Raw genomic sequence first — 23,454 nt, 5'->3', positions numbered from 1 at the left:
GGGTTTTTAATTGACAAGTGACATGATCAGATCTTAGAAAGGTTTATCTGGTAGCAGGATTGAAGATGAAATGGAAACATAGGAACCAAGATAGGGGGAATCAACTAAAGTGGCCCAGGCCAGGTGATGATGGGCTGAACTACCCTTTGAAGCAGTGAGAATGGAAAAGAGATCAATTTCTATCTGTGATGCTAACAAAGGAGAATCAGTTGGTCTTTGTCACTCTATATGACCTTAGTTCAGACCCAGTTCTCACACCTACTAGATTTATGTAATTTACATAATTCTCAATTCAAATTTCTCTTTGACTTTAAAATAAAAATTATAATTCCTAATGCAAAAATAAAAAAAAAAAGACCACCAAGACCTGCATGCTCTGACTTCCCATGACCGCTCTGACCTCATCTGCTGCACTCTCCTTCCGTGGCTTACTCAGCCTACACTGCTGGACCGCTTGTTATGCCCTAACATGCCAGACACACACCCAATCCCAACCTGGGGCCGCTGCATTGACCGTTCCCTAAACCTGGGCTGCTTCACCCTAGAATAGCCATTGGCTGTTTCTTGACGTCTTTCAGGTCTTTACCCGAATGTCAGCTATTTAGTGAGTCCCTTTCTATCCATCTATTTAAAAATCACAACCCTCTATAATACTCTCTACTATTTTATTTTCCCCCATTTATCTCCACCTAATATACCATTTGTTTTACTTACTTATCTTGTTGTTTGTCTACTCCGATGTTTGTAGATCCCATGAGGGCAGGAAGTTTTATCTGTTCTGTTCAATATTGTATCTTCAGTCTGTTAAACTGCCTGGCATATGACCAGCCAGTACCTATTTGCTGAGTGAGTGACTGGTTGGCAAACCTAAGCCGTATACTTGCTCCTGTGTGGGAATGTGGAGCCATATGATTAACAGAGCCACAGTGAAGGGAAAGAGGCAATTTCTTGAAGTAAAAGGTGCTGGTCAGACAAAAATTAATAAATAGTCAATAAAAGATCCTTCTAGTGAAGGATTTGAGAAATGGGGGCCTGTATTTAAAGGGCCTGAGATTAATAGGTGAAAGAAAGCAGCAGATCTGAAACCAGATGGTAATTTGCCAATTTGCTTGATATTGAATTTTACATGATATAATTAGTTTTTAAATGTTAGGTAATTTTGCCTGAAAAAAATTATAGGGAAAATAATTTTCTCTGATTTTATGAATAAGTTATTTCATTTTCAATTATATTTTTACTCCCACTGATCAATGTATGAAAAATGTTAGACTTTGGCAAAGAATATTTTATTTCTCTCAGGAAAGCAGATTCCAAGATGGATTAATTGGGTAATATCTCTACAGTAGATTTCTTTCTTGACTATTTTTCTGCATTTGAATGAAATTTTTTGATGTTACCAATTTTGGGCTGAATAATTGGTAGATTAAGAGTTATAACTCAGAAGCTTTTATTTGCATCTAATTTTCCTCCCTTATCAGTCTTGTTGAATTTCTACTTTACTAATTTTTTGTTTAAAGAATTAGCTTTGTGTTTTATTAGTCTTCTCTATATTTTTCTATTTTACTGATTTCTGCCTTTATTTTTGCTATTTCCTCCTTGGGTTTGTTATTTTGCTCTTTTTCTAGTGTCTTTGTTAAGCTCTTAATCTGTTTTTATTCCTCTTGTGTTTTGATAAATGAATTTAAGGTATAAGTTTTCCTTTGAAAAATGCTTTAGCTGTGTTTCCTAAAACTTGATATGTAATGTTTTCAGTGGTGATAAATTCTAATTATTTCCCATTTTCTTTTTAATCCATTAAATTTTAAAAATATTTTTAAAGTTTAATTTTTATCTTTATATTGGAGTATACTTGATTTACAGTGTTGTGTTAGTTTCAGATGTACAGCAAAGTGGTTTAGTTACGTACATATACACATATCCGTTCTTTTTCAGATTCTTTTCCCTTATCAGTTATTGTATCGTAGAATATTGAGTGGAGTTCCCTGTGCCATACACAAGTCCTTGTTGATTATCCAGTTTTTTGTTTTTTTTTTTTTAGTAAGGCAAGATTTAGTTTCCAGACATACAGACTTTTTAAAGCTATGTTTTCATTATTAGTGGCGTTAGTCACTCCGTGATGTCCGACTCTTTGCGGCTCCATGGACTTTAGCCTTCCAGGCTCCTCAGTCCAGGGAATTCTCCAGGCAAGAATACTGGAGTGGGTTGCCGTTTCCTTCTCCAGGGAATTGTCTCAACCCAGGGATCGAACCTGGGTCTCCCACATTGTAGGCAGATTCTTTACCATCTGAGCCACCAGGGGCCAAAGTTTTCATTATTAATTTCTATAATTAATGCATTGCAGTCAGAGAACATAGTCTGTGTTAAACTGACTTTGTGAAATTTATCCAGACTTCTTTGTAATACAGTACTTTTATCAATTATTGACAAATACTGTGTATTTTGAAAATGAGAGTTTATCCTTTGTTTCTCAAGTATAGAGTTTATAAATTTGCTAATTTGTATCATCTACATTTCTGTTTATTTATTGTCTGCTTAAGCTATTGATATAGTTTAATGTCAATAAACTATGACATTTTATTTTTGTTAAGTTATCTATAACATATATATAATTGTTAAGTTATATATTTCTCTTTCCAGTTCTGAGTTGTGGTTTCTTAAGACAATATATTTATCTATTTATGCTGTTTATATTTTCCGATCTTAGTTTTTGTTATAAATGTATATATTTATCATGAATTTTATATTTTCAGATATTAAAATTGTCATCACAGCTTTCTTTTAGTTTATGTTTGCCTGGATATCTGTTTCTATCTTTTAATTTAACATTTCATATCTTTTTTAGTTAACATATTGCTAATTCTTACTTTTTAAATTTTATTTTGAAATAAAACTTACGTTAAACATATTAATAGAGGAGAGTGCACAAAACTAATTTGAATAGCTTGATTTATCACACAGAAAAAATTCTTGTAACTACTACTTGAATCAAGAAAGGATACTCTTAGGACCCCAGGACACCTTTTGTGCCCCTTCTATTACATAATCCCTGCCTTCCCTTAAAGATAACCACTTTCCTGCCATTTGTGATCCTTACTTCCTTGCATTTCTGTATAATTTTATGACCCAAGTGTACTTTGCTAAACACTGAGGTCGAGTTTTTCCAGTTTTATTATTTTGTATAAACAGATCATACCAGTTATTTTCTTTGATATCTGATTTCTTTCTCTCATTATAAGGCTGTGAGATGAGTTTCCCCCTTTTTATTGCTAAGTAGTATTCCATGTGTGACCAATCCACAATTTACTTATCCACTTTCCTGTTGATAGAAATTTGGATTTTTAAAAACATTTTTGCTATTATCAATAAAGCTGCTAGAAACATTCTTATACACATTTTCAATGTTTGTGTGCATGAATATCTGATGCATGTATACTTAAGAATAAAATTGATGGGTTATAGGCTATACTGGTTAGCTTTAGTAGATTTTGCCAAACAGTTTTCCAAAATGGTTGTCTTAATTTATACTTCCAGCAGCAGTGTTTGATTGGTTTCACTGGCTCTACAATATACTTGCTATTGTCAGTCTTCTGAAATTTCATGATTTTGATGGATGTTTAATGATGTTTCTTTGCAGGTTTGCCTTGCATTTCACTGACTGTTAATGAGGCTTAGCACCTTCCCATACATATATTTACTAGCTTATATCCTCCTTTGTGAAATGCCTAAGACTTTTTTCATTTTTCTTTTGGCTTTTTCTGTGTGTTTCTGATTTATAGGAGTTCTTTATACATTCTGGTATATAACCTTGTATAGGTTATATATACTGCACATATCTTTTCTCATTCATTTTCTTGCTTTTACAGTCCTTAATGTTGTCTTTTGGAAAATAAAAATTCTTAATTTTAGGGTTCCAACTTACCAAGCTTCTCCCTTATGATTAGACCCAACAAGGAAATGACAGTATTTTCAATAAATGATGCTGAGACAATTAGTTATTAATTTGAAAAATAAAACTAACCAGAATCAAAAATCAATTGCAAATAGATTATAGGTCTAAAATGAAAGACAAAAAATAAATAAATAAATAAAATAAAATGAAAGACAAAAACAAAAAATTTAAAATAAAAGGTAAAATAATATCCTATGGCTGTAAGATAATAAAAATAACAGCAAAGAAAAAGTTCTAACTGTAGTCATCTTTGCAATTGAGTCCTCTAATTAATGAACGTGATCTAGCATTCTATTTCTTTAGATCTTAAATTTCTTCCAATAGTGTTTTTTAGAGTTCCTCATAGAAGTATTGCATGTCTTTTGTTAGATTCATTCCAACAGATTTGGGATTTAATGATGTTGCTATATGCATATCTTCTTACAAATTTTATTTTCATGCTATTTGTTTCTGGAATGTAGAAAAGTTATTGGTTTTTACATACTGGGCTGGTATTTAGCAAGCCTTCTATATCCACTTTTAGTGTAAATAATTTGTGTTGATTCTTTTCCACATGTAAAATCATTGTTGTTGTTCAACACGTGTAAAATCATATTTTCTGAAAATAGATGATCTTAATTTCTTATTTTTTAATTATTGTAATTCTTACTATTTTTAAATGAGCACTTCTGACACAATGTTAAGAATCTTTGGTATGGTCCTAATATCCAAGAAAAGGTTCAAGATTTTGCCATCAAATACACTGTGGAGGAAAGAGCTTACTGAAAATGGTAGAGGACCTCATTGGTTTGCCCATGACAGAATTTGGGAAGGGCTTGGCTTGGCTTGGCTTGGGAAGCCTGGCAAGCTGCTGTCTGCTGCTGCTGCTAAGTCGCTTCAGTTGTGTCCGACTCTTGTGCGACCCCATAGACGGCAGCCCACCAGGCTCCCCTGTCCCTGGGATTCTCCAGGCAAGAACACTGGAGTGGTTGTCATTTCCTTCTCCAATGCTGCATTCTCTGGGGTCACAAAGAGTCAGACACGACTGAATGACTGAACTGAACTGAACTTGCTTGACTTGGCTGTTCATCTGTTGCATGTGGTTTCAGCTGGGGTGGTTGGGATGGAGGACCCACTTCCAAGACCACTTTTTCAACCACACATCTGTGTTCTTGGCTTCACCTGGCACTTTGTTCTCCTGGGACTCCACATGACTTGGCTTTTCCTGGTACGGCAGACTCAGAGTGAGTGGACTCTGTAAATGTTGTCTGGTTTCAATGTTGTCTGGTTTCCTCAAGAGCAAGTGTTTCTCTTTCAGAGCTAAAATTCTATAAGTTGGAGTCCATGCATTCACACACATTGAAATTTAACTTATCTATTTAATTAATAAAACATTTCTAAGTGTTGGACATAACCAAATTTCAGTAAAATGGGGTCAGGAATAGGTAAATAATTCCTTGCTTTCTTGTGATGACAAGACTTTTACTTTTGAGGTTAAGATTATCTAGGGCAGTGGGAGGGTGGCAGGTGCATATAGAAGTTGAATGTGAGAAGATGGGTATAAAACTGTGTGTAGGTGAGGTGTGGGTGAGAAGGGAGCATGAAATGAAGAGAGCAGGCAGGCCACAGGAAGCTGGGGAGACCACAGGAAACTGGCTGGAAAAAAAAAAAAAAAGCTTTACTTAATTAAAAGCAAGAATAAAACAACCCAAAGACAATGGAAAATCTCACACGTAAGGTCTGTGAAGAGGTGGAAACCAAAAATAAGCACATCTGTGTTCAGAGAAACACAAGTGGCTGGTCAGTTACATTCTGCTCTCATTTCTGTGTTATTTCTCAGGACTTTATGTGGATGATAGTCTAATTTAAAAAACAATAAAAGAGCAAAAATTTCCTGTAGAAATGAACATAAAATGATATTTTGTAAAACTTAGATATCCAGCTTTATGATTCCAGTAGTTTTAAAAACTGCTCAATTGAAGTCTAAAGCATGTTAAATTAGAGAGTCAGAATGATCTTTCAGTCCGTCTCCGGTTTCAAGCTCAATAGTGTACATATATGTTTGTCCACTAGGTGTCTCTTTGCATATATATTATGATTCCAGAGACAGCTAATCTAGTTCTGAAAGCAACAGTACATGGATTGTGTCAACAAATGTCTCAACTTGGGGGTATTTAAGAATGGCTTTTGGCTCAGCCGGTAAAGAATCTGCCTGCAATGCAGGAGACACAGGAGATTCGGGTTCAATCCTGCTCGGGAAAATCCTCTGGAGGAGGAAATGGCCACCCACTCCAGTATGCTTGCCTCGGAAATCCCATGGACAGAGGAGCCCATCGGGCAACAGTCCATGGGATCACAAAGAGACATGCCTGAGCAACTGAGCACGTGCGCGTGTGCGCGCGCGCGCACACACACACACACACACACACACACACACACACGAGAATGGGTTTAATAATTTAACAACTCTTCTTAGATAGTAAATAGATATGCATCTTGGCAAGAGCTCTAATACTTCTTTAAAAATTTTGGAGACATTAACCAAGAATTTGTCAGCAGACACAAAAATCAGGTACTTGCATCAAGGCTGTTGAGAGACTGATACAGATATTTAGGACTGCAACCAGGAAGTGAGCCCTACATTATTTATGAATGAGGTCTTGGCGAGAGTGCTTAATTTGAAAACAAATTGCGTTTGAGTCTCTGATGTCTCGTTCTAGGTACTATATTCCTTGCTGATCAGATCCTTCAAAATCACCCCATAGCAGCTGATCTGTAGCCCTTTGAGTGCATACTTAGTTGCTCAATCGTATCTGACTCTTTGCAACCCCATGGACTGTAGCCCGCCAGGCTCCTCTGTCCATGGGATTCTCCAGGAAAGAATACTAGAGTGGCTTGCCATTTCCTCCTTCAGAGAATCTTCACAACCCCAGGATTGCACCCATGTCTCTTACGTCTCCTGCATTGGCATGCAGATTCTTTACCACTAAGCCACCTTGGAAGGTCAGCCCTTTGAGTAAAAGATGTCAATTGTGGTGAGTCACATAAAGCTTCTCTGAATTGTTCAAATTTGGTAAATTGTTTAAGTTTATTCTAACTTGTCCTAAAGTAGAGGGAGGGTCAGAATAAGTCAACAGATATTTATTAGGTGCCTACTGTATGCCTGGCCTGGAGTGTCTACAAGAATTATGGCACTCAATTTATTCTCTAAGAATGTGATGAGATTTACTGTTTGCAGAAAAATTAAGCATACTGTTAAGGAGAAGTTGAAAAGGCAAAGTTTATTATAAGAGGCAGCACTGCTGATATCCAAAGGACCCCAAGCTGGGAGTCTGAAGACTTGAATTCAAATTTTGACTTTACGACTTACTAGCTATGTGAAGTAGCTAGTCTATGAGCTCTGTATATCAGTTTCTTTATTTGTGAAAGTATAGGTATTGTTACTTTACTGAGTTGATGTGAAGACTGCAAACAATTTTTGAGAATCCTGCCGAGTGTCACTGTATCTAAGAGAAGTTGCCTTTTTTTTCTTTTTTCTTTTTGGATAAAGGCTGTATCTGTGCTCAGATGCTCAGTTGTGTCTGACTCTTTGCGACCCCATGAACTGTAGCCAACCAGGATCCTCTGTGCATGGCATTTCCCAGGCAAGAATACTGGAGTAAGGTGCCATTTTCTCATCCAGGGCATCTTTCTGACCCATCTTTCTGTGTCTCTTACCACCTCCTCCTGCATTGGCAGGTGGATTCTTTACCACTTTTGCCACCCTGGAAGCCCCTTGGTTAAGGCAGCCTTTCCTATTTTGATGCACAGCAGGTTAGCTCCTTGTGGTCATGACCTCTGCTTTTGGATTGGGCCTCATGCACTATTTTGCAAAATCCTAAGTCCCATTGAAACAATATTTCCCAAGAAAGAATCAGCCAAACAAAAGAGGAATTTTTGCCCAACTCCAGAGCAATGGGTACAAACAGCAGGCAGCTTTTGTAATAGTTTTTCTAGCTTCTTTCTAGCCTGCAATGGTCCCATAGAAGAGGGCACTGCTGCGTGGAGTTTTAGTTACTTTCGTGGAAAGAGGGTTGAATGGAAGGTTGTTGGGTAAAGGTTAATTAAGATGACAGGTTGCCTCAGAGCAGTGTAAACACAGTCTGGATATCACAGTCAGAAACATGTACCTTCTTCCAGAGAGAGAAAATATGCCTGTAAGTCACATGGGGAAATTTAGGGCTGCAGATTGTGGAAAGGGAAGAGTGATCATTTGCCATTCTTGTCTGGCCCATCTTAGCACAGAGCATCTATTCTCTCCCCATACAGGCTGGAGTGAAGTGAATTTAGGGATCAGGTGTTATTACTAGGAGCTGCTACTGTGGACCAACAGGGTGTATTTCGGGACACCCTGTAGTGGACCTAACAACTGATACTTTGCGAGAAGGGCTACCAGTGGCTCCCGTGGCCTTGTCACGGGCCTCGAAGCCCTGTTCCTACTTGATGGAGCATCCTGGGGCTAGTCAGACCTTTGGGGAGGTTCCTTGGGTTTCCATCACAGATCTTATAAATCCAGCCTCAGCACACAGCTAGTTTGAATGCTAGAATGACTGCCTCCTAGAAGTTCCTTCCATCTGTCACTGGTGTAGGAGAGGAGGCAGGTACTTTGCAGGCTTTATCTGCATTGGTGCACGAAGTTGCTACGACGGTGTGTGTTTTTGTGCGTGTATGTGTTGAGGGGGTGGGTGAAAGTATATTTTGCAGGGCCTCTGCCTTTATACATAATTTGAAGAGCCCAAAATCAGTGTGCTAGTCCAATTCTGGAGGGCTGGTGGGATTAATCTGGGCTGGCATCATGGAATTTAAGACAATCACAGGAACAGAATCAAACCCATAGGGATGAGTCCCACTGGTCTCTGGGCATCTGGTTGACCCCGCTAGCTGCTAAAGGGAAAGTGCCTTCTTTGGAGCAGTGGGCACAGGGCACATGTGGGCAGCTCTAGCTACACCGGGAGGGGGATTGGCAGGGCTCCAGTCACTTGCCAGAGCCCTAGGGCATGCTGGGTTGCAGATCATAATCTGTGCATCTTTCGGGTTCTGGAAGCTGCAAAAGGACCTGTACGTCTGAGGTCCAAGATGTAAGGGAGCTTCATGCCTCACTAAGAGGAGGGGCCAGCAGCCTTCTGGGTTGGTGCAGATTCCTCCAAGAGGTAGAAGAGGGGTTGTTGGTCATCGCTTACAGTTTGCCACCTGCTTGTTACTATGGTGAAAATGATCATTCAGGGATAGAGATTGACATTATTGGCTGAAGGAAGGGCTTTTCCCTCTTAGATTTGTGGATTTTTGTGTCTAAATCGTGATTGTCAGGGCTGAAAGCTTTTGTGGTAAGGCAGGATGGAGAAGAAAAGATGAGGGCTGCCAATCTCCCCAGACGATGGATCACAGCATTTCAGTGGTGTTGAAAATAAAGTAATTTTAATTATAGTTTCTATTTAAAAAAAGCTGCGACTCTTAAAACCATCTGTCGGTTTATCCTCTAAGTGGAGAGACCGCAGAAAAGAAATGCAGTGAAATGAGTGGAAGAGTTAATGACAAAAAAGAGAAAATAAATGAAAGAAGAAGAATAAGACTTTTAAAACCTGTAGGAGAGATGGATTGGAACAGAATGACAATAAAGCTAAAAGGAAACAGTTTGCTATAATCTGAATAAATTTTTCCCTTTCGTAAATTTCCTGGGCAAAGTAATAACCACAGACAAGCCCACCCAATACACCCCTGCATGCATGCTCCCGGGGGGCGGGGGTGAAGGGGGGCATCTTGAATTTTGCTCCCTTCTCTCCTACTCTGCCTTAATAAGATATGTCCTGCTAAGGAGCAAAGCTAATGGATGGTTTCATGTCCTTCACTTTTTTTATCTGAGAAAGATGCATTTTCTCTCCTGCTTCCATGGTGTTGCTGCGATGGACAGTCACTTAACAGAAGATGCTTACAGGCCGGTGTCATTACTAGTTAAGTGTCTACTTTGTTGTCACACATTTTCCTTGCTTTTTGATGATTGAGAGTTCTGCCTTTAGGGTGACCAGGGTTTTTTGCTTCCGAAGAGCTCTAGTTTTGGGATTAAGAATGATGCACATTGTTTGCCTATGCTCTTGGATTGTCTATAAATCCATTTACTGTTCTGAGAGTGTCTTGTTGAATGCTAACACTGTAATTTTAAAGGATAAGCCTGTTGTGAATGAATCTGTTGGCTTTTAAACTTTTTGTTCATTACGTTGTTTTCACTTGAGGCTCCCTGGAAAAGAGAATAAGCCTAGCCCATAGTTTCTTTCAAACAGAAAACTAACTTGAGATCATAATAAATTGTCTTCTTTAAAAGGGTAGGCATGGTACTTGTTTTACTGCATCATCCTCAAGATTATAATTAAGACGGTTACTTTTGGATCAATGGAAACTATAACTGCCTTTAGTAACTTTTTTATAAGTTAAAAAATGCTAATTATTAACTGTCTGCTTTATCAATAGTGCATTTGTTGTGTATTGATATTCTTAATTTATTTTCTGGTTTTAAAATGATATGGGGCCAGAATACATATTTCTACTTAACTTGTTTACCAAAAAGTTTCTAAAATAAATTGCTAGAATGAAGTTTTATATTGTTAGGATGAAACAAAAAGGAATAATTCTTCACCAGCATCTTAGCTAGCTTGGGCTGCTGTAACAAAATATTGTAAACAAGCGGGCTTATCAACAACAGAAGTTCATTTCTCACAGTTCTGGAGGCTGGAAGTCCAAGAACATCGTGTCAGCTTGATCAGGTGCAGGTACGAGCTCTCTTCTGGGTTGCAGACTGCTGATTCTTCTTGTAGCTACACATGGGGAGAGAATGAGTCTGGCCCCTTCTTATGAGGGCACTAATTTCATTTATGAGGGCTCCCCCCATACTGCATCGTGACCTAATTACCTCCCAAAGTCCCCACCTCCAAATACTATCATGTTCAGAATTAGATGTCAACATATGAATTTTGCAGGGATACAAACATTCAGTCCAGAAAGCCAATAATAAATTTAGGAACAGTCTCATCTTTGGAATTGTAATGAAATACATTTCCACTTTTCAATTACAGGACTTACCAGAAATACAAATATTTTATTTGATTTCATTTCAGAAATACAAATATTGTATTTGATTTCACCTCACTGACTTAAAAAATAGTAATGACCTTAGTGTTTTTGCTAAGTCTCATGTGGTATTATGTTAAGGAATTGTTCTTTAAAGAAGGTAATTGTCTCAGATATGACTGAGAAAACTATTTCCTTAAACTCTGAAATAAGGTACCAAAAATGTCTCTAGGAGAGTAGGTTAGGGAGTTTATTCAACCTTGAAGTGGGAAAGCTATTTTATTTGATGAAACCTGTTATCTAACTTGTTCAAACGCTTTAGTTGTGTGCTTACTCCATTAGGAAGAATAGTTTTCTATAACAAAGCTATTTCTGGGTAATTGCACCCATTCTAGGTAATTGCTACCTCTTATTGAGCATCCACGTGTCTCCCATGTGATATTTCACTTAATTCTGACAAAATCCTATCAGCTGGTTATTGTCATTTCTGTTTAACAGATGAAGCTCCTACTATTTAGAGAAGTTAGGTGATTTTTTTTTAAAGTTTCCACATTTAAGTGGTGGAGTGAGATCTGTTTGGCCCTAAACCATGTGTGTGCAGTGATTTTAAAATATTTTTTTTGGTTGTGTATCTGTAAAATAATATGGAAACCCTACATACTTCCTCACATTTTAAGTTGTCACCCAGAGTTTTTATCATACATTTAAATAGTTGCAAAAGATGTAATTTGTGGCATATTATAAATCTTGATAGTGAAAAAGGTTATATGTGCATGCTAAGTAACATCAATCATGTCTGACTCTTTGAAATCCTATGGATTGTAGCCCGCCAGGCTCCTCTGTCCATGGGATTTTCCAAGCAGGGATATGGGAATGGGTTGCCATGCCCTCCTCCAGGAGATCTTCCTGACCCAGGAATCAAACCTGCATCTCCTAAGGCTCCTGCTACTGGGGAAGCCTGAAAAAGGTTATATTCTCTTTAAACATAACTTATGCAAAACCTTTGACTGTGTGGATCACAATAAACTGTGGAAAATTCTGAAAGAGATGGGAATACCAGATCACCTGACCTGCCTCTTGAGAAACCTATATGCAGGTCAGGAAGCAACAGTTAGAACTGGACTGGTTTCAAATAGGAAAAGGAGTACGTCAAGGCTGTATATTGTCCCCATGCTTATTTAACTTATATGCAGAGTACATCATGAGAAATGCTGGGCTGGAAGAAGCACAAGCTGGAATCAAGACTGCCGAGAGAAATACCAATCACCTCAGATATGCAGATGACACCACCTTTATGGCAGAAAGTGAAGAGGAACTAAAAAGCCTCTTGATGAAGGTGAAAGAGGAGGGTGAAAAAGTTGGCTTAAAGCTCAACATTCAGAAAACTAAGATCATGGCATCCGGTCCCATCACTTCATGGCAAATAGATGGGGAAACAGTGGAAACAGTGGCTGACTTTATTTTTGGGGGCTCCAAAATCACTGCAGATGGTGATTGCAGCCATGAAATTAAAAGACGCATACTCCTTGGAAGGAAAGTTATGACCAACCTAGATAGCATATTAAAAAGCAGAGACATTACTTTGCCAACAAAGGTCCATCTAGTCAAGGCTGTGGTTTTTCCAGTGGTCATGTATGGATGTGAGAGTTGGATTGTGAAGAAAGCTGAGCACTGAAGAATTGATGTTTTTGAACTGTGGTGTTGGAAAAGACCCTTAAGAGTCCCTTGGACTGAAAGGAGATCCAACCAGTCCATCCTAAAGAAGATCAGTCCTGGGTGTTCACTGGAAGGACTGATGTTGAAGCTGAGACTCTAATGCGAAGAGTTGACTCAATGGAAAAGACCCTGATGCTGGGAGGGATTGGGGGCAGGAGGAGAAGGGGACGACAGAGGATGAGATGGCTGGATGGCATCACCGACTCAGTGGACATGAGTTTGAGTAATCTCTGGGAGTTGGTGATGGACAGGGAGGCCTGGCGTGCTGCGATTCATGAGTCGCAAAGAGTCGGACATGACTGAGTGACTGAACTGAACTGAACTGATGCAATATAAACAGAAATTTTATATGTTAATTTTTTTAAAATAATCTTTGAAGTTTTAGATTTTACATAGCACTCTTCTCCCCCCAGAACTCATATCTTCATTCTGATACTCCATGGATTTTTGTACAATTATATAACATTTTTATGCTTAAAACACTAATAATACTGTAATACATCTCAACAATATATTGCTTATATTTAAAATGAAATTTATTAAAAAATTTTGAAGTGACATAATTCTTTAAACCTAAATGATTTCATTTGGAGTGAGTCATTATAAGTATTATTGGTTTGTAACTTAGCAAAAATATGAATATGTTACACATCTTGACAAATAATGATTAATACAGGGGTAAATATTTTTATTGAAGATTCAGTGTTTAATGACACAGATGAAACTTTCTTCCTAATTATGTAACAATTTTATTGTTCAATTGCTCAGTCTTGTCCAACTATTTGGGACACCATGGACTGCAGCATGCCAGGCTTTCCCGTCCATCACCATCTCCCACAGCTTGCTTCAACTCATGTCCATTGAGTCAGTGATACCATCCAACCAGCTCATCCTCTGTCGTCCCCTTCTTCTCCTGCCTTCAATCTTTCCCAGCATCAGGGTCTTTTCTAATGAGTCAGTTCTTCACATCAGGTGGCCAAAGTTTTGGGTATATAACTATACCCATGGGTATTATTTATTTCTAGTATTAGAGTTCAGAGCCAGTTTTTTATTGTTTTTTTATGGATGTGAGCACCTAAAACTAGTTTTCATATAAATAAATAGGTGGGAACTGAGCACTTTTTGAACTTCTTCCAAGAATATGCCAAATATCACATGGTAATCTATCAAACAACCACTTTTAATGATTAAGAGATTTAAAATAGATTTTTCTTCAATTTTGTTGAAAACAAAGATTTTGAAACTTGATTTATAAATGTTACTTGTTACCCTTGTTAGGCTCTTATATGTTTTTAATTCCTGGGAATTATACAAATTCTTTTTCAAAACATCAGAGAAGTTAACACTTCTTCCTTTAACTTTCACTCGTAGGCACCTTCCTCAAACTATTTTCAGAAAGCTTGGGACTATGGAAAAATTATTACTTCCAAAACACTTTTGCCAGCATTATTATTATTTTCCACAAGCTAATTTTATTGTGTGCTTTATAAATATTTTTATCGAATCTTGGTGCTACCTATTTTTTAGAGATACCATGTACCCTTTAACATCGTTAGCTGAGTTGGTTCTTTTTGTTCAGACTATAAGCAAGTGTATTTCCATGAGTCTTCATAAATATCATTCCACTTCCTAGTTCTTCTAAAATATGGCTATGTGCTTTGTATGGAAGAGGAGAATGTGGATTAAGCTTAGGTTGTTCTGATGATTCTTCTGCCCCACTTTGAATCATTCTGGTGACATTTTGGATTTCACATATGTCAACTACCTCAGGAAATATAGTACCAAAACTCCAAAACCACTACGTGAACTACATAAGTGAACACTCATGTAGCCTCCATAAAGGCACGTCGCCTCACCTGTGCCTCCTTGCACCAGTGTTTGCATATTATTTCCGCCCATTTGCTCTCTGACTCGGGGAGGTTTGACATCACACAGTCTCATTTCCACCTTCTGCAGATTGGGAAGGAGATGTCTCATGGGCTATTCGTGACAGTATTATTCCACTAAATGAAAAAAAATTAGAAATTCATAAGTTTTCTTTATGGAAACTCATCTGTAGTTTAGAGCTTTTATTGTTTGTATTTTAAGTTCATTTACTCAACAAATGTCTATTTAATCAACCACTATACAAAGACTGGGTACAGAGAGACAAAGTAAGACAGAATGCCTGCTGCCCTTGGGTAAGTTATTATAGTGGGTGTCAGATGCTAACAAAGTAATTGCAAAATTAATAATTCTGTGCAATTATGAGCGAGACCTTCTATGAATAAAATATAAGGAGTTATGAGAACATATGAAAGGATATTGACCTATAATAAAGATCATGGAAAGCCTTCTTGAGTAAATGAGAATTGTCCTGAATGTTGAAGAGCATGCACAAAGGTTCTGAAATGGGTAGAAACGTGTTTAAGGAATTGATTCTTAACCCCTGGGCTACCAGGAAAGTCCCATTATACATATTTTGCTGTAGATTTCTTCAGACTTTTCCTTCCAAGGCACTGATGTGTGAGTTGTATCATATGAACCTGTATTTTTATAATAAAAAGTGAATGAAGTTCCACTGCACATGTTTTCCCTACTTTTTCATTAAGAGTATTTTGTAAAACTCTTTGCATGTTTGGTATGGTGCTCAGCTGCTTCAATCACATCTGACTCTTGCGACCCCATGAACTGTAGCCCACCAGGCTCCTCTGTCCATGGGATTCTTCAGGCCAGAATATTGGAGTGGGTTGCCATGCCCTCCTCCAGATGATCTTTTCACACCAGGGATTGAACCTGAGTCTCCTGTGTCTCCTGCATTGGCAAGTGGGTTCTTTACCACTCGTGCCACCTGGGAAGCCCATAGTTGATGGCAGATAGTAAAGATTCAGCAAATGTCAGCAGTCATTGTGAATGTCACCGTTGTCATCAACATCACCTTGACAAATTGCCCTCCAGCAAGGCAATTGGACATCCCAACAACAAATTTTTCAACACCCTCCACCAAACTTAACTTCTAACAATTTTTTTGTGTATGCCAGTCTCGAAGATTAAAAATGGAGTTAGGCTGCTGTTTTACTTTGAGCTTATTTCATTACTAATGAGCCTGAATATTGTGGTTGTTTAGTCGCTAAGTCGTGTTTGACTCTTTGCGACCCCATGGACTGCAGCACACCAGGCTCCTCTGTCCTCCACGATCTCCTGGAGTTTGCTGAAATTCTTGAGTCAGTGATGCTATCTAACCATCTCATCCTCTGCTGCTTCCTTCTCCCTTTCAATCTTTCCCAGTCTCAAAGTCTTTTCCAATGAGTTGGTTCTTTGCATTAGGTGGCCAATGTTAGTCATTTGTATTTTTATGTTTTGAATTTTCCTTCACTTATTAGTTTGCTAATTATTTTGTTTTATAAAATTTTTAATATTTTTATTGAAGTATAGGTGACTGTTCTGTTAGTTTCTGGTGTACAGCAAAGTGATGCAGTTTTATATAATATGTACACATAATATGTATATATACATTTATATAGTTTTTCAAATTCTTTTCCATTTTAGGTTATTATAAGATATTGAATATAGTGCCCTGTGCCCTACAGGAGAACTTTGTTATTTATCTGTCTTGTATCTGTTCAGTTCAGTCACTCAGTCGTGTCTGACTCTTTGTGACCCCATGGACTGCAGCACGCCAGGCTTCCCTGTCCATCACCAGCTGTTGGAGCTTGCTCAAACTCATGTCTGTTGAGTCGGTGATGCCATCCAACCGTCTCATCCTCTGTTGTCCCCTTCTCCTCCTGCCCTCAATCTTTCCCAGCATCAAAGTCTTTTCCAAAGAGTCAGTTCTTCACATCAGGTGGCCAAAGTATTGGAGTTTCAGCTTCAGCATCAGTCCTTCCAATGAACACCCAGGACTGATTTCCTTTAGGTTGGACTGGTTGGATCTTCTTTCAGTCCAAGGGACTCTCAAGAGTCTTCTCCAACACCATAGTTGAAAAGCATCAATTCTTCTGCACTCAGCTTTCTTTATAGTCCAACTCGCACATCCATACATGACTACTGGAAAAACCATAGCTTTGACTAGATGGACCTTTGTGGGCAAAGTTAATGTCTCTGATTTTTAATATGGTGTCTAGGTTGGTCATAGCTTTTCTTTCAAGGAGCAAGCATCTTTGAATTTCATGGCTGCAGTCACCATCTTCAGTGATTTTGGAGCCCCATAAAATAAAGCCTGTCACTGTTTCCATTGTTTTCCTATCTATTTGACATGAAATGATGGGACAAGATGCCATCATCTTCGTTTTTTGAATGTTGAGTTTTAAGTCAAATTTTTAACTCTCCTTTCACTTTCATCAAGAGGCTCTTTAGTTCTTCTTTACTTTCTGCCATAAGGGTGGTGTCATCTGCATATCTGAGGTTATTGATATTTCTCCCAGCAATCTTGATTCCAGCTTGTGCTTCATCCAGCCTGGCATTTGTATACTGTAGTATTAATATGAAGCTCCTAATTATCCCTCCCCTTTCCCCTTTGGTTATCATAGTTTTGTTTTCTGTCTATCTTTGGGTCTGTTTTTGTTTTGTAAATAAGTCCACTTGTATCATTTTTAAAGATTTTGTGTGTAACTGAAATAATATGATATTTGTCTTTCTCTGTTTGACATTTCACTCAGTACTGTAATCTCTAGATTCATACATGTTACTGCAAATGGCATTATTTCATTCTTTTTTATTGCTGAATAATATTCCATTGTACACATACCACAATTTCTTTAATCACTCATCTGTCAGTGGGCACTTAGCTTGCTTTCTTGTCTGGCTACTGTAGGGTGCATGTATCTTTTCGAGTTGGAGTTTTCATCTTTTCTGGATGTAGACCCAGGAGTGGGATTGCTGAATCATATGGTAACTATTTTTAGTTTTTAAAAAAATCTCCATACTATTCTCCACAGTGGCTGCATGAATTTACATTCCCACCAACAGTGTAGGAGGGTTCCCTTTTCTCCACATCCTCTCCAGCATTTACAATTTGTAGAATTTTTGATGACAGTTATTCTGACTGGTGTGAGGCGATACTGCATTGTAGTTTTGATTTGCATTTCTCTAACAATTAGCAATGTTAAGTGTCTTTTCATGTGCCTGCTGGCCATTTGTATGTCTTCTTTGGAGAGATGTCTGTTTGTGAATAGGTCTTCTACCCATTTTTTGATTGGGTTGGTTCTTCCTTTTTTTTTTTTTTTCATATTGAGCTGTATGAGCTGTTTGCATATTTTGGAAATTAATCCCTTGTCAGTTGCATCATTTGCAAATATTTTCTCCCATTCTGTAGGCTGTCTTTTTGTTTTGTTTATGATTTCCTTTGCTGTGCAAAAACTTTTAAGTTTGATTAGGCCTATTTGCTTATTTTTATTTTTATTTCTTTTGTCTTGGGAGACTGACCTGAGAAGACATTGCTGTAATTTATGACAGAGAATGTTCTTCCTATGTTCTCTTCTAAGAGTTTCATGGTGTCATGTCTCGTATTTAAATCTTTTTTATTTTTTAATTTTTACAGTGTTGTGTTGATTTCTGCCATATGACAATGCAAATCAGCCATAATTATACATATATCCCTTCCCTCTTGAGCTTCCCTCCCCTACCCCCACCCGCCCCTCTAAGTCATCACAGAGCACCACACTGGGATCCCTGTGTTAGCAGCTTCTCACCAGGTATCCATTTTACACATGATAGCATATTTGTTGATGCTGCTTTCTCCATTCATCCCACTCTCTCCCTCCCCAACTGTGTCCACAACTCCGTTCTCTACATTTGCATCTTCATTCCTTCCCTGCAAATAGGTTCATCAATACCATTTTTTCTAGATTCCATATACATGCATTAATATATGATATTTGTTTTTCTCATTCTGGCTTACTTCATTCTGTGTAACAGGATCTAGGTTCATCCACCTCACTAGAACTAATTCAAATTTGTTCTTTAATGTCTGTGTAATATTCCACTGTAAATATGTACCACATATTCTCTATCCATTCATCTGTCTATGAATATCTAGATTGCTTCCATGTCCTAGCTGTTGTACATAGTGCTGCAATGAACATTGGGGTACATCTATCTTTCAGAACTCTGTTTTATTCAGAGTATATGCTCAGTAGTAGGGTTGTTAGGTCATATGGTAGATTTTTTTTCCTAGTTTTTTAGGGATTCTCTGTACTGTTCTCCATAATGGCTGTATCAGTTTACATTCCCACCAACAGTGTAGAAGGGTTCCCTTTTATCCATATTCTCTCCAGCATTTATTGTTTGTACATTTTTTGATGATGGCCATTTTGACTGGTGTGAAGTGATACCTCACTGTAATTTTGATTTGCATTTCTCTAATAATTAACGGTGTTGAGCATCTTTTCATGTGTTTATTGTATGTCTTCTTTGGAGAAATGTCTGTTTAGGTCTTCTGTCCATTTTTTAATTGGGCTTTTTCTTTCCCTGTCATTGAACTGTATGAGCTGTTTATATATATTCTGGAGGTTAATCTTTTGTCAGTTGTTTCATTTGTTTCAATATCCTCCCATTCTGAGGGTTGTCTTTTAATCCTGTTTATTGTTTATGGCAGAAGCTTTTAAGTTTAATTAGGTCCCATTTGCTTATTTTGTTTTTATTTCCATTACTCTAGGAGGTGGGTCAAAGAGGATCTCGCTGTGATTTATGGCAAAGTGTGTACTGCCTATGTTTTCCTCTAAGAGCTTTATAGTTTCTAGCCTTACATTTAAGTCTTTAATCCATTTTGAGTTCATTTTTGTGCATGGTGTGAGGGAGTGTTCTGACTTCACTTATTTACATGCAGCTGTCAAGCTTTCCCAGCAATACCTGCTGAAGAGACTGTCTTTTCTCCATTGTATATTCTTGCTTTTCTTGTCAAAGATGAATCAACCATAGGTCTGTGTGTCTGTTTCTAGACTCTCTATTCTGTTTCATTGACCCATATGCCTGGTTTCATGTCATTGCCATGCTATTTTGGTTACTGTAGTTTTGTAGTGTTGTCTGAAGTCTGGGAGAGTCTTGATTCTTATTCTTTTTCTTCAGGATTGCTTTGGCAATTCTGTGTATTTTGTGGTTCCATATAAATTTTAGGACTGTTTGTTTTAATTCTGTGAAAAATGTCATGGGTTATTTATCGGGATTGCATTGAATCTGTAGATTGCTTTGGATAGTATGGTCATTTTAATAATATTAATACTTTCAATCCAAGAGCATGGGGGTATCTTTCCATTTCTTTGAATTGGCTTCAGTTTCCTTTGTCAATGTTTTATAATTCTCCATGTTTAAGTCTTTCATCTCCTTGATCAGGTTTATTTCAAGGTATTTTATTTTTTTGACATGATTTTCAAAGAGATTGCTTTTTTCCTTCCTCTTTCTGACTTTTTTCTTTTCTTTTCTCCCTGTGTCTGGATATGTTTCCTTCTTTAGGTCTGGGAAGTTTTCAGGTGAATTTCTTCAAATACATTTTTGATTCTCTTTTCTCTCTTTTTTTCCTTCTGTTACCCTTATTATGTGTAGATTGGCATGCTTTATATTATCTCATAGGTCTCATATGTTGCCTTCTTTTTTTTCATTTTTCTATCTGTTTTCTCTTCTGATTGGGTGGTTTCTAGGTCACTTTTTTTGTTTGGTATTGTTTAGTTTGCTATTTATTGCTTTTAGCTCAGTTTTCATCTTGGCAATTGAGTTGTCTAATTTTAGCTGGCTCCTGTTTATAGTTTCTAGTTCCTTGTTACAGTGATCCCTATGTCTAAATCTCTTAATTTCCTCAGGATTTGTATTACTTCCTTTTTGAACTCAGGGTCTAGTAAACTGAAAAAGCCTGTTTCATTATTTGGTCTTTCAGGCTACTTTTCTTGTTCTTTTATTGGGGAATAGTTTCTCTGCTCCTTCACTTTAGTTATACTTCTGTGACTCAATTTAGGAGAAACAGTTATCTGTTGTGGTCCTGAAGGACCTGTTGTTGCTGAAGGACCTGAAGGGCTGTTTTTATGTGGGGAACAGTCTATATGAGTCTTAACTGATGCCAGAGCTGCTTTTGGTATGGTACCTGCCACATCGTTCTTTGGGGGTGTGCTAGCCAGTACCCCTTTTAGGGGGTGAAGGTTACGTTGTGGTGACCAGAGGCTGCACTGGGTGTTGGAGGGGTCTCCTCTTTGCTCTGCCATTGTCATAGCTCTGTCAACGGCGGGGGCCGTTCTCCAGGTGTTGGAGTAGAAGCTCTCGGATCTGGTTCAAAGCTGCGGTGTGAGGTAGGCAGGACTGGCGCACTTTTGCTGGTAAAGGAGCCCGTGGGTATTCTTTCGCCAGAGCGATCCACTGGGACATGTTCTCTGTGATATTCCCTGTCACCCTTGTGCATGCTCACGAAGCACGCTGTTGCTGAAACTGCCCTCTGCCCCACCTCAGCAAAGGAAAAGCCGGAAGTCAGCTTGGAAGTCCTTCCGGTGCAGTGCTCAGGAAGCTGCCAGCGGCCTGAATCTTCTGTGAAAGTCACGCGCCCACCAGGAATCAGTTCAGATTTCAGCCCCACCCTGCGTGTGGGCCACCCACACGTGCTTGTGTGTGCCCAGAGCTTGCAGTAGTGGAGCTCTACCCTCTGTGAGCAAGCTGAGGATGAAGCTGCTCTGGGCGGGGGCACGCCACTCCCTTCGCACGTGCCTTGACAAATCGGTTCCGATTGGTCCTGATCACACTTCCGGCGGCCTGGACCATTCTTGAGGCCCTTAGGATTGTCTCTGCATCCAAACCAAATCTTCTCCCTGGGTCTGTCTGCTGCAGTCCTGTGTACCAGCACTCAGCCTCCACCATGCCCTCCACCAGGGATGCATCTAGGGCTGGAGCGTGCAGTGAGGTGGCCAGGGCCTTCTGGACACGTTTCTCTCTGCCCTGATCCTGCAGGCTGGCCACTGCGTCCTCCTCTGAGGCCCTGAAACTCCATATCTGGTTGAGGGGTCCCAGAGTGAGAGATGCTTTCATAGCTCAGGTCCATCTCAAGCGTCTTTCTTTTGTCTGTTCATCCTACCCAGTTATCCGGTGGTCTTTCTTGCAGCGTTGGTTCTATGAGATCTTCAACCAGCATTCTGTGGGTATTCTGTGAGAACTGTTCCACATGTAGATGTATTTTTGATGTATTTGTGGGAGGAGGTGAGCTCCACGTCCTTCTATTACATCGTCTTGATCTCCCAGTCTATTTATTATTTTCTTATTGGCGAATAAGAGAACTCTTTATGCTGTGACTTTTATGTGTTAAATGAATACTGCAAATGTTTTCACCAGCCTGTGATTTGATTTTCCGTTTATGTTTTACTGTATTTTTTAAATAAGTGAGTTAAAAATTAAGTAAATTGGTCAGTCTTTTTTTATTGTAGTTTTTATCTTTGGCATTTTACAAATAAATGTATTATTCATATCTATGTAATATAAATATGGCATTTTTGACATAAAGAAGGGCTATGCATTTTTCAGAATTTGGGAACCATTTGTATAAGAAATAAAGTCACATGGAGTATGGATCTGTCAGTGGGAAGAGGTGAAAGGCTCTTTGCTTTGCAGAGAGTTTCAGCGGCTTGTGGATGTTTAACAAGTTTGTCGCTTATCAAAGTTTGAAGATGTGAGATTTTTTTTCTTAGTCTGAGGATATGAGATTTTCTTCTTTTTGTTTTCATCTTCTTTTCTTGAAACCAGAGTGTCTTGTTTCTCAGGTAATCCACTACAAAGTGCAATACATCAAAGGGGGCTCATCTTCATATTAAAGTTGAGATTTCTGAGGCTGAGGGATTGGTTACATTTTTGAAATTGTTCAGTTAATACCATCAGAACAATAGTAATGGATCAGATATGTCCACATCTTACATTATGTTTTTCATCATTAAGACGAAAATATTTTCACTTTTCAAAAATGTATGTTTATGTATGATACAATATTGTTGTTGTTTAGTTGCTCAGCCATGTCTGACTCTTTGCCACCCCATGGACTATAGCCAGCGCCTCTGTCCTTGGGATTTCCCAGACAAGAATACTGAAATAGGTTTGCATTTCCTTCTCCCGGAGGACTTCCTGACCCAGGGATGGAACTTGTGTCTCTTGCATTGTAGGCGGATTCTTTATCGCTGAGTCACCAGGGAAGCCCATAGTATAATATTAAGTAGATAAAATATATATATAATACATATTGCTGTAGACTTGAAAGAAATACTGACACATGTGCAATTAAAATTCTGGCTTATTTTATGAACTCTGTTTTTAACAGTTGGCTTATTCTGAATTAAAAGGCCTTGTAATGAATTGCTTTTATTGTGAAATCATCAATCAAAATACAAGTGCTTTTCTTCCTGTCAAGAAGATATATACTTTTTAAGAATGATTTACTCCAACATTTAACTGAAGATGTTTTTTTCTCTTCTAGCTTTTGTTTCTACCAATCCGATGTCATACATGGCTACTGATGGCAATGAGCTTGTAAGTATTCTTAGGAATACTCAGACTTTAAGTATCATTAGTTTGATGAATGAGTAAAAAATTAGGTTGATTTTAAGTTTGACTAGCTACTTATTGTCCAGTTCATTAGTCGTAATGGAATGAAAGAGCTTCCCTAGCAGCTTAGATGGTAAAGCATTTGCCTGCAATGCAGGAGACCTGGGTTCAGTCCAGTGGTTGGGAAGATTCCCCTGGAGAAGGAAATGGCAAACCACTCCAGTGTTCTTGCCTGG

General features: G+C 38.3%; 1 protein-coding gene across 3 annotated transcripts in view; it reads left to right on the top strand.

Annotated features, from left to right (window-relative positions):
- IPCEF1 (interaction protein for cytohesin exchange factors 1) overlaps window positions 1–23,454 on the top strand; it is a 161,074-nt gene that overhangs the window by 45,931 nt on the left and 91,689 nt on the right. For all 3 annotated transcript variants that reach the window (XM_061130184.1, XM_061130182.1, XM_061130183.1), the window contains one exon: window positions 23,151–23,203. In XM_061130184.1, the coding sequence (XP_060986167.1) occupies window positions 23,171–23,203 (33 nt within the window). In that variant the 5' untranslated portion in view covers window positions 23,151–23,170. The remainder of the gene's footprint in view (window positions 1–23,150; window positions 23,204–23,454) is intronic.

This window comes from Dama dama, chromosome 26 (genome assembly GCF_033118175.1).
Source record: "Dama dama isolate Ldn47 chromosome 26, ASM3311817v1, whole genome shotgun sequence".
Lineage (NCBI taxonomy): Eukaryota > Metazoa > Chordata > Mammalia > Artiodactyla > Cervidae > Dama > Dama dama.
This window is presented reverse-complemented; position numbering and strand designations above follow the sequence as displayed.